At 40.0% G+C, this 12,265-nt stretch overlaps 1 protein-coding gene across 2 annotated transcripts in view; it reads right to left on the reverse strand.

The window, feature by feature from the left end:
- The window catches only part of CUBN (cubilin), a 273,247-nt gene that overhangs the window by 49,286 nt on the left and 211,696 nt on the right, over positions 1-12,265 (reverse strand). For both annotated transcript variants that reach the window (XM_042945004.1, XM_042945005.1), the window contains 2 exons: positions 7,941-8,097; positions 5,317-5,466 (listed from right to left, as the gene is read on the reverse strand). In XM_042945004.1, coding sequence (XP_042800938.1) covers positions 5,317-5,466; positions 7,941-8,097 — 307 coding nt within the window. The remainder of the gene's footprint in view (positions 1-5,316; positions 5,467-7,940; positions 8,098-12,265) is intronic.

The following is a 12,265-nucleotide window of genomic DNA, read 5'->3' on the forward strand; positions in this document are numbered from 1 at the left end:
CAGGATGTGCAGGCCAAAGTCTTATAACCCAGGCAAGCAGGGAATCCCACACAACTGAACTCTCACCTCTAGTGCTTGACCAATTTGAATAAACCGTCAAGAGTAACTATTTCAAAAGAAGCATTGCCCAATGCTTTCTAAAATAATACATTGTGAAATGTGCCTACATTCTGATTTCTTTAGAAACAGTTAAGAAAGCAAAGAGAAGAAATGGTTAAGTAGTTGAAAAATGCCTTTAAAAAATAAAACCTTAGATTATATGGCAGGGGGTAACGTGAACTAAGACAATTGACAAAATGTAATCATTGGGCTTCTTTGTGCGAAAAAGAGCAAAAGGAAAAATCTAAAACTAAATTTTCTTTTCTTTTCTCTTTCAGCTTATATGAGGTATGACCTGTAAACCAGGAGCTCTCAGTAAATTTTAAAAATTCAGCCAAATATTACAAAGGACTTACCATCTGTCCACTCTGTGAATCTAGCCCTAATCTTCTTGGGGCCTTTCGAGGCCATCTTTAGAGGAGAGTGAGCAAAACATTTGCCTTTCTGTTTGTCTCCAATTTCTGTGCCAAGGTGCTACTCTACTATTTAGTTCTTATCAACTGATCTGAGAAAAACTGAATTTAGAATTTGCCTAGGGGCACCTGGTTGGCTCAGTCGGTTAAGCATCTGACTCTTGGTTTCGGCTCAGGTCACGCTCTTGTGGTTCGTGAGTTTGAGCCCTGCATCTGGCTCTGTACTGACAGCACAGAGCCTGCCTGGGATTCTCTCTCTCCCTCCCTCTGCCCTTCCTTTGCTTTCTCTGTCTCTTAAAATAAATAAACTTCAAAAAAAAAAAGAAAAAAAATGTTGCCTAGATTTAGGATTTTTTAGTTAAGAATTTTTAAACTTTTCATTCTCACTAAGGTGAATCAATGTTATAATTGATTTTAATGATAAAAAAATCAAGAAATAGAAGGCCTTCACTTGCCATAGGGTACCTCATCTATAGTATCTTATCTATAAGGTAGAAAATAAATCAATAAAAATAAAAATAAATGGTCTGTCATCTTCCCAGCAATGTCGAGGCATCTCCTTGGGCACATGAATAATGAAAACACAAAACTACACTTTGTGACCATTCAATATTTGGGAAAATTAAATAAATATTTCTTTAAGAACGTCTGATTCCAAAATAAGTACAAACATTGACAGTTTCTCTCTTACACTTTGTTGTTAACTTTTGTCTGTTTTTGGTGTTTCCTTTTTGACCAAAAGAAACATATTGAATTTGTCAATTTTCTTCTATTTTACAGCCTTTTTTTTTTTTTTTTTTTTTAAGAGATAGCGCGAGTAAGCAAGAGTGTGAGCAGCGCAGACAGGCAGAGGTAGAGGGGAGAAAGAGAGAAAATCCCAAACTGGCTCCACACTCAGCATGGGGCCCAACACAGGGCTCAATCCCACGATCCCGGGATCATGAGCTGAGCCAAAGTCAAGAATTGGATGCTCAACTAACTGAGTCACCCAGGTGCCCCTTTTTAAACATTTTTACATTTTATTTTTTAAATGTTTATTATTTTATTTTTTTAATGTTTACTTTTGAGAGAGAGAGAGAGAACACAAGCAGGGGAGGGGCAGAGAAAGAGAGGGAAACACAGAATCTGAAGCAGGCTCCAGGCTCCAAGATGTCAGCACAGAGCCTGATGTGGGGCTTGAACCCATGAACCGTGAGATCACGACCTGAGCTGAAGTCAGACACTTAAGCAACTGAGCCACCCAGGCACCCCTGGTTTTCATTTTTTATATTTTACAACTTTTAACACCACTGTTAAGAATACCAAGAGCCAATGGGGCGCCTGGGTGGCTCAGTCGGTGAAGCGGCCGACTTCAGCTCAGGTCATGATCTCGCGGTCTGTGAGTTCGAGCCCCGCATCAGACTCTGTGCTGGCAGCTCAGAGCCTGGATGGAGCCTGCTTCAGATCCTGTGTCTCCCTCTCTGTCTGCCCCTCCCCTGCTTGCTTGCTCTCTGTCTCTGTCTCTCTCTCTCTCTCAAAAATAATAAACATTAAAAAAAAAATTAAAAAAAAAAAAAAAAAAAGAATACCAAGAGCCATTTCAATCTTGAGGTGACATTCAGGGAAAAAAAAATGTTGCCTTGTAAATGCTCAAACAGAAATTTTTCCCATGACTTTTAATTGATTTCACTGCAATTTTTATATTTCATCAATAATTATATAGAATATATATTATAGAAGATTATATATGATATAATACAGAAGATCACATAACCTCCTGTAGTGGAAGGTAGGTCACTGAACGTTTGCAGTGTCCCGATGGTGAAAGCACCAGGGTACAGTGGAGTCATCAGTATGCTAGCCTGAACAGCAATACCTTCCCCAACCAATTGTCAGTGTTTGGGAGATACAGCATACAAGTATATGGCCCCGTTGTATTTTGTAGTCTGGGATAGCCCATCTTGTTTTTGCCAGATCTACCTTTTATGCTGATGACCCACCGAAAGAGTAGATCTAGAACCCTCATCTCTGCCAAGGTCAACAGGGCTCTGTTGATGTGCTGGGCTCAGAAATGCTTAGACAAATGTGGACAGTCTTTCAGAAACAGTTCCTTTGGCCTAGCTAGAAAGACTAAGTCTCCTGAAAAAAAATGAAATGAAACGAAACGAAACGAAACGAAACGAAACAAAACAAAACAAAACAAAACAAAACAATAAAATAAAATAAAATAAAATAAAATAAAATAAAATAAAATAAAATAAAATAAAATAAAAAATAAACCTGCAGCTTTTTGAGGGGAACAACTTTCCGTTTTATCACAACATATGAACATGAATTCCTCAGGCTCACTTTGGAAGAGGTGGAAGGTTATTTTTACTGTAGCTAATGAATATCTGGCTTGTTAATGATATTCAGTGAATGTCACCATTGCTATGCTTAGCGATAAGAATCTAATTACAAGATAAATTTGATTAATGTTACCCTTTTTGGGAATCATCAGAATTCAATTAATCTATAGCCGGAAATTACTCACTTAAACATGCTAAGTACCTGCAACACTGGAAATGTCACAAGACATTATCATAAGCCTATCATCTTATTAAGAAAATCAACCTTTCAATGGGGTGAGGGTTAGCAAATAACTTAATCTGGGAAAAACAAGTATTTGTTCTAGGCAACTCACGTTAAGTTCTATCTGGAGAGCCAGAATGGTGGCAACAGCAAAAATAACAAAACAGTGGCCACTCTGATATATTATAATTCACAAAATAGGCTTCTACAAGCATTATTTGAGTTTCATAACTACTATTTCATATTTAAAAAAAATTGAGTTTGAGAAAGAAAGGTTAATTTGCACAAAGTCACCTGACTAGTACGTGGTTGACGTGGCATTGAGACATATTCTAATTTTTTTTAATTTTTATTTATTTCTGAGAGAGAAAGAGACAGAGACAGAGCATGAGTGGGGGAGGGGCAGAGAGAGAGACACACACAGAACCCGAAGCAGGTTCCAGGCTCCGAGATGTCAGCACAGAGCCCGAAATGGGGCTTGAACTTGTGAACTGTGAGATCAGGACCTGAGCCGAGGTCAGAAGCCCAACCGACTGAGCCACCCAGGTGCCCCGGGATACATTCTAAAATGCTGTGCACTCTCCCACCACCCCAGGCCAGTGGTCCCAAGGATGCTTGGGGTCAGTATGGGTTCCTTTGTCATAAAACATATACCATTGGCGTTGGCAGTGTTTTTGTGGCTATATTATATGGTATATCTACCAGCGTCTCTTTTTTTAATTCTAAAGGATATTGGCAGATGACATTTTTATGGTTATGTAATTTAATGAGAACAAATGCACAATCCAAGCCACGTGCTTTTCTCCTGCTATTAAAACAACTTTTCTCCAATTATAAAAATAATAGAAAAGGTATGAAGAAAATACATATCACCTATAAATCTATGCACAGTGGTAAACTCTTAAAGTACTGCTTTATAGCCTTACGCATGTTATTATTATTATTATTTTTGCTCTTATAATACTTCTATTTTTTTAATTTTTTTTCAGGAGTAGAATTTAGTGATTCGTCACTTACATACAACACCCAGTGCTCATCCCAACAAGTGCCCTCCTTAATGCCCATTACCCATGTAGCCCATCCCCCAACCCAACACCCCTCCAGCAACCCTCAGTTTGTTCTCTGTATTTACGAGTTTCTTATGGTTTGCCACCCTCTCTATTTTTATCTTATTTTTCCTTCCCTTTCCCTTTGCTCATCTGTTTGGTCTCTTATGTTATTTTTAAATACAAAATTGGATCATTTTAGATACACTGTTTTACCTTCCCCTAATACTTCACATACTGTGAACACATTTTTATACTACAGAGATGTTGTGCCAGCAAATGCTGAAAAGATACATTTTACTTCATTTTCCATTTTCACAGTGACAGACATCAATTCATACTTGGCATTTTTTAGCAAACACATGTGCCAAAATTTACAACCTGTAGAGATGTGGGAAAAGGAGGTCATAGAAAAAGGATAAAGTGAGAGAAGCTTTGTATAATTTATCAATGTAGCAGTACTGACATGTCATTCTTATCTTTATGCAACATAAATTTCCTCAATGCTGAATACTGTAGGATATTTTGCTTACTGTAGCTTTTCACGGGCATGGGAGACTAACCCAAACAGAAAGAAATTTGGGTTACACAGAGGTAGCGTGACAAATCTACAGGCTAATTATAATTTAGAAATGGAAAGTTAATTTGTAAAGAATAAACTTTAAAAAATCTTAAAAAAAAAAAAAACCTCTATCACTAACATGTGCTACCTTTCAAGACTTTTTTTTTTTCTTTAAGCAATTCATATGATGCTTCTGTTACATTCTTAAAGCTCTTATGTTACTTTTTCATATCTGGAGGGAATATATAGAATGGTACATATGGTCTTAAAATACCAAATGGAATTTTAATCATGTTTACATCAAAAATACTCTAACATTTTATTTTTTTAATGTTTATTTATTCTGAGAGACAGAGAACATGCCCGCGAGCAGGGAAGGGGCAGAGAGAGGGAGAGAGAGAATCTCAAACAGAATCCACACTGTCAGCAGAGACCAATTTGGAGCTTGATCTCACATATCCTGAGATCTTGACCCGAGCCCAAATCGAGTAGAATGCTCAACTGACTGACCCACCCAGGTGGCCCCAAAATACTCTAACATTTTAAATATTTCCTTCAAGTGATGAATTTATACCACCTCTGGCTCTATTTATCACTCATTCATTTATTAAGAATCTAAATGTAATTTACATAAGAATAAACTTACCTTCCAAGTGGAAAGACACAACAGTCAGGAGGACCAGGGACAGAGGATCAGCCTCGATGATGTAGGTGCAATTCATGTCATTGTCATAGTGCTTTGGGTAGTTTGGAGAAAGGATGTAACCTGAAGGGTTGGTGAAATTACCTCCACATCCTACGTGGGAAGAAAAAGGCATAATCAGAACATTTGTTCTCAAGTGTAGGATCTTATCAGCGAGGGAAAGACTCAAGTTCTCTAGAGACATATTTCCTGACATATTCCAAATGAAAGAAACAATAACTAAGGGGATGGGGCTCTGATTTTTAAAATACATATGCCGCCAAAATGAGTACATTCTATGTGTTTTAGAAAATGCTGCAGAGTTTGGGGCTAGGTAGTAGACATTTTACCAAAAATCCATTGCAGATCACTTAATTTGAAGATAATATGGAAAGGATAACTGGGCAAAGATCGAATATGGTTCATGCAGATAAGGACATAAAACAGATGAAGCGATTTGTACACTTACATGGTTTTGTTCATTTGTTTGTTTGTTGTTTTTTAAGGAGGCTCTATGTTCAATGCAGGGCTTGAACTCATGATCCTGAGATCAAAAGGAAAATGTTCTACTGACTTGAGCTAGACAGGTGTCCCCACTTAATGGTTTTAAAATATCTTATAATAACATTAGAAAACTATGTGATTTTCATTAATATTGTAATCAGGCCACAAAAGCAATGCCTGCTTTTAAAAATGTTGAATTTACTAATGCCAATTCTTATCAAATTCTCACATGGATGATTCCCTGGTGTCAGAAATAGAGAACCATCCTCTTACTGATGTGGAAAACAAAGGCAAAAGAAATGTAGAAAAAAGTCAAATTTCCTTACAACTTGCAGCCCATTGACAAGGACTTACGGCAGGCAGGGTGACCTTCCTCCAGGAACTCATCTGCCTCAATGGTAATACTTTGCTAGGGGCAAAAGGCAACCTTAGCTTGATATTAGCCCCGACCTCCTGTAAGTCTCCTTTAACATATAAAAATCTCTTTGGGGGAGTCTGGGTGGCTCAGTTGGTTAAGCTTAAGTGTCCAGCTCTTTGTTTCGGTTGAGGTCATGATCTCATGGTTCATGAGTTCAAGCCCCACATCAATCCACAGGGATACTCTCTCTCCCTCTCTCTCTGCCTCTCCCTCTCTCTCTCAAAATAAATAAATAAACAAACAAATAAATAAATAAATATTATTTTTATATTTATATGTATATATTTATAATATAATATAAAATAATATGATAATATAATATTTATTATATACAATTAATATTATATATATATATATAGCCTCTTTGGAAACTTCCTGTATTTCTAACCACCCCCCCCAAGATATAAGTTAGCAATCATCCTGCAAACGTATGGCACACTGATACACATCTGAAGGGTCTCATGACTAAGGGTTTACTAGACAGTAGTAAATCACCTTATCCTAACAACATCTAGCCCCTCAAGGTCCTGGAAACCTTGCTTCCAAATTCCTTAGAGACTCAGCTATCCCTAACGTCCTCCCAGCCTGAAACTATATAATCAGTCAGTCCTCACAACCCCAGTGCAGTTCTTTCTGCCTACAGGTCCTGTCTCTGTGCTTTAATAAAACCACGGTTTTCGCCCCGAAGATGTCTCAAGAATTCTTTCTTGACCGTTCACTCCCAGACCCCAACATTTCACATCAGCACTACTAAAATGACATTTGTTTGCATATAACCACTAACTAGTTAATCCACATCACTCCCTGACCTATCACATATGAAAATATCAGCATCCTTCTAAACGGATATTGAAACATACAATCATGCACTCACACACACACGCACAAGAACCAAGCGAAGGAGGACCCGGAATTAGGCCTGGGCTGGCCTTTCCTTCCTCCCTTTCCACCACACTGTCTCTCCTTCGTGTCTGAAATACCTATTCACTGCATCACTCTCTCTAATTGTTTTCATCAGACTTGTTCCGAAACAGTGGTTTGTGTTTAGTGGCTACTCCTCTGAACGCAGCCAGCAGGCACACATCACTGCTTCTCAGACCTGAAACCTGCCGCATTTCTCGCTACTCTGATCTGTGAGTAGTAATCGCAGAAGGAAGGGAAAATCCTGAAGAAAGTGACGCAAAGTTTACTGACTTCGAGAATCATCTGGGTGAGAGTGAAAACATGCAAGTCCCCACAGGTAGAAATTGTGAGTTCCGGTGGGTCAAGTGAGGCCCGACCATCCAACGCTCAGTGGGTTCAGAAAGCCCCAGGGTGATTTCCATGGAGGCCAGGGTGCCGCTCACCAGGCACACCGATTGTCTACTAATTACCAGCCTCCTGGGCTTCCCTAATTCCTGCCCCACACTGGGTGTTAGGGTCATTTCTAGACATTGGCTGGTGGCACTCAAGCCCTCTCCGTCATCTCTCAGTTGGCCTCCCATTGAATTCAGCTCCAACTCTGATGGGTTTTTGAAAGGTGCTATCAGGATCAGGCGACCCTCCCTCTCCCCTTTGAACCCCCAGGTCCAGCCAACCCTGGTTCAGCCCCCACTCTCCCACACGCCTGCCTGCGGCAGCCCCACCCTTTGAAGGGCCACCCGGTTTGGCTTTTAGGGCTACTTACGGCTCACAAAGGATGCAGAGAAGCCCTGAGCCGGGACTTCCTGAGACTGGAACACGGCTGTGAATGCATTTCTTGGTGTCATGATGGAACCGGGAGCCACACTGCCACAGCTCGAGGCTAACAGGGCTTTGTCCATTTCCTCAGTTCCTGCCCACACCTAGCAGAGCCATAGACACGACTTAATGCTTGAAGTTTTCCCCTGTAGATAGTCTAATGTGCTTAGGCTGGAAAATTCACAGAACCGGGGTGTAATAGACCTAAACACGGTAGTAAATCAAACACATGCAAATCTATAATATTTTCTTTTGAGAATAGTGTTTTTAAGCTGCTTTTTAATGAGATATCCCATTCTTGACTCTTGCAAAGAGACTGACCATTTTCATGTAGCTAGGCAGTGATTTCTAAAAAAAAAAAAAAAAAAAAAAAAAAAAAAAATCAACCACTACTCATATTCTTCTTACCTTCTCCTCATTGGCCTGATCTAGCTAAGATCATAAGGTGTCAAGGGAGACAGAGCAGTGATGTGTACTACTGTGAGGCTTATCATTTGTCCCGGGTAGACGGCAGACTGTGGGCTGCAAGGAGACAACATGTACCAAGAAGCCCATGGAAATTAATACATTTGTAGAGCTTGAGGAAAAGGGACATGAATTCCAAGTATACATGTAATCATCATGAACTGGAATAAGTCATGGAAGACTTCCTGGCAGTGTTCACCTTTAAGGTTCATTTTGAAGAAAGGGTGAGATTCGGCCCCGAGGTGCTATTTACCGAAAACTGGGTTCCTAACTCCCAAGTGGACTTAGGCTGTCATTTCATTGGTCTGGCCACTGTAAAAGGAGTAATTCATATTTGAACCCATGAGAAAGGTCGTTGCTGAGGAATAAATTGTGAGCATTAAAATTCCAAATCAAGCCAATCCTAACCAGCCTAACCAGAGAAAAATAGTAATCATAGAATCATTTAAAAAAAATTTAAAATGTTTATTTATTTTTGAGACACAGAGAGAGAGAGAGAGAGAGAGAGAACGAACATGAGCAGGGTAGGGGTGTAGAGAGAGGGAAACATTGAAGCAGGCTTCAGGATCCAACCTGGCACAGAGCCCAATACAGGGCTCGAACTCACTAACCGTGAGATCATCACCTGAGCTGAGGTTGGACACTTAACTCACTGAGCCACCCAGCTGCCCCCATAGAATCACTTCCAATGCAGAGTTCCAACCGTGAAAGGAGCTGTCATGGAGCTAGCTAGAGTATATAACAGGGGGCTTCACCTGGGTTGGGGAGGGTGTGACTGCCTGAAGAAGCACCTGTGACAGGAAGGGGCGGGGCTATTTCAAGGAACGGAGAGCAAACTGAATGAGGAGTGAGGAGGGTTGCAGAGTCCCTGCAAGCCTCCAGGCTAAGGTCCTGAAAATGGCAAGGGGCCAGTGGAAAACAGGCTCTAGGACACTTTTGAAAATCATTATGATGTGAAGGGTGCCTGGATGGTTCAGTCAGTTAAGCTTCCGACTTCGGCTCAGGTCATGATCTCACGCTCGTGAGTTCAAGCCCTGCACTGGGCTCTGTACTAACAGCTCAGAGCCTGGACCCTGCTTTGGATTCTGTGTCTCCCTCTCTCTCTCTGCCCCTCCCCTGCTCATGCTCTGTCTCTCTGTCTCTGTCTCTCTCTCAAAAATAAATAATCATTAAAAAAAATTTAGAAAATCATTACAATGTGGAAAATAGGAGGAAAAGAGAGAATACTGGGAGTTCCTCCAGGAGAATTCTGCAGTCGTTCAGGCAAGAGATCACAGCAACTAAATGTAGGGTGACTCAAGGAAAATATTGGTATTAGGTAATAACTGTATGTTACTGGGGAAAAGAGACCATTCAACACGTTTAACCAGGGAAGATCCCCCTGGTTGAGTGAGGCTCAACCAGGAGCAACTGTGCCCTCCCAAGGGGACATTTGGCAGTGTTTGGGGCATTTTTGATTGCAACATTTGGTGTGGGGGCTGGCACGTAGTAGGGGGCAGGGGCCAGGGGCCAGGGAAACTGTAAACATCCTATAATGCACAAGACAACCCCATCCCCACCCTCAACTAAGTATTATCTAGCCCAAGAAGGTAAATGGGTTTGGATTAGTCTTACTTGACTATTCAACATTTTCTTCATATCAAATTATATGAAATTATTCATTTAGAACATATTACTTTCAGGAATATTCCTCAAAGAAAGCAAAGAAATAACAAGCCATTAAAAATTATTTCTACGGACAGATCAGTCCATAGGAAGAGGTGTGAAGTAAAACTGATTCATAGCACTGATTTACTATTTCTCAGTTCTTTAAAGCCATATCATTTCCAGTGATTTTCAAACACTGGGTATCCAGCTGTTAATTACATTACTGAAGTCAAATTATGTTGCCATTTATCAGATATAGAAGGTGTCTGTCATGGGAGTTACTAAGAACAAAGGCACAGATATTCTGCCAAATATCTAAAATCAAAAAAAGCATCAGGAGGGGGTGCCTGGGGGGGGTCAGTCAGTTAAGCGTCCGACTTCAGCTCAGGTCATGATCTTGCAGTTTGTGAGTTTGAGCCTCATGTCAGACTCTGGGCTGACAGCTCAGAGCCTGGAACCTGCTTCAGATTCTGTGTTTCCTACTCCCTCTGCCCCTCCCCCACTCATTCTCTCCCCCCCTTCCTCTCTCCCTCTCTCTCAAAAATAAACATTAAAAATTTTTTTTAAAGCATCAGGACAGAATCACACACTTCCAAATTTCTGTAATATATCCTTTAAGATGCCCCCTTTGCTATCCAGGAAAATAGTATACAGAACTTTTCTATTCACATGTTTAAAAATTATAAATATGACTTAATGAGAGAGAGAGATATTTGCATGCACTATTTTTACAGTATTACTAAAAAGGCAAAGTGACAGATAAAACTTTTTATAAAGAATCTCAAGTGCTTTAATTAAGAACTTCAAGAATGATCAAGGGCTTATACTTTCCTGAAGCCATTAATTATGGATCTGACATCCTACCTTTTGGCCCAGGGACGTAAGCGTTGTAATGATAATAATGGCAAAGAGTTATTCAATATGCATTGCTGCCTTGTCAGTCAAGAGCTCATTTCATTGCCCAGATGACCCAGGACTCATCAAAACCATATTGGATCTACAGAATGTCACAGAGCTGTCATTAAGTCAAAAACTTTCTGACTTTTGTTATTGTTTGTATAATTCCGACTGGCTGTACATGATATCATTCAAGTAATTTTTTTAAAAAATATTCCTTACTGGGGTGCCTGGGTGGTTCAGTCGGGTAAGTGTCCAACTCTTGGTTCAGCTCAGATCATGATCTCACTGTTCTGTGAGTTTGAGCCCTGTATCGGGCTCTGTGCTGGCAGCGTGGAGCCTGCTTGGGGTTCTCTTTCTCTCCCTCTCTCTCTGTGCCTCTCCTCCACTCCACTGTCTCTGTCTCTCTCAAAATAAATAAATAAACTTAAACAAAATTATTGCCTATTAAGATACCTACAGATTCACATGCAGTTATAAGCTATAATCTAGAGAAATCTCTTGTACACATTTCCCAGTGACCCTCAACCTTGACATCTTGCAAAATTAGAGTATAATATCATAACCAGGATGTTGATGTTGATATAGTCCACTGATCTTACTCAACTTCTCAATTTTACTTATACTCATATGTGTGTGTGTGTGTGCGCATGTGTGTGTTCAGTTATGTACCACACATTCAAGATGATGAATAATCCCAACACCATAAGGGTTCCTAGAGTTGCCCTTTTATAATCATATACAATTTGCTCCCACACCCACATCTTTCTAACCTACGGCTGTCGTTCATTTTTAAGTATTGTTATTTTGAAAACGTTATATAAATAGAACAAAAGAGTATGTAACCTTTGGGTATTGGCTATTTTCACCTGCCCCAATGGTAATCTGTCCAAATGGTTAGTGGGTCAGTGGTTGGTTTGCTTTTACTGAGGACCTGCATTCCCTGGTAGGTATGTGACAGCTTGGCCATTCACTTGTTGAAGGACATGTGCACTGATTTCAATTTTTGGCTATTACAAATAAAGCTGAAATGAACATTTGTATACAGGTTTTTATGTCAACATAGTTTTCATTCCTCTGGGATAGATGTCTAAGAGGGCAGTTGCTGGATCTTACAGCAAGTGTATGTTTAGTTTTATAAGAAACTGCTGAACCATTTTCTGAGCGTCTGTACCATTTTACATTCCCGCTAGCAATGCGTAAGTGATGACAGCTTCTCCACCACCTTGCCAGGATTCAGTGTTGTGACTACTCTTTATTTCT

Source organism: Panthera leo, chromosome B4 (genome assembly GCF_018350215.1).
Source record: "Panthera leo isolate Ple1 chromosome B4, P.leo_Ple1_pat1.1, whole genome shotgun sequence".
In the NCBI taxonomy this organism is placed as follows: Eukaryota; Metazoa; Chordata; class Mammalia; order Carnivora; family Felidae; genus Panthera; species Panthera leo.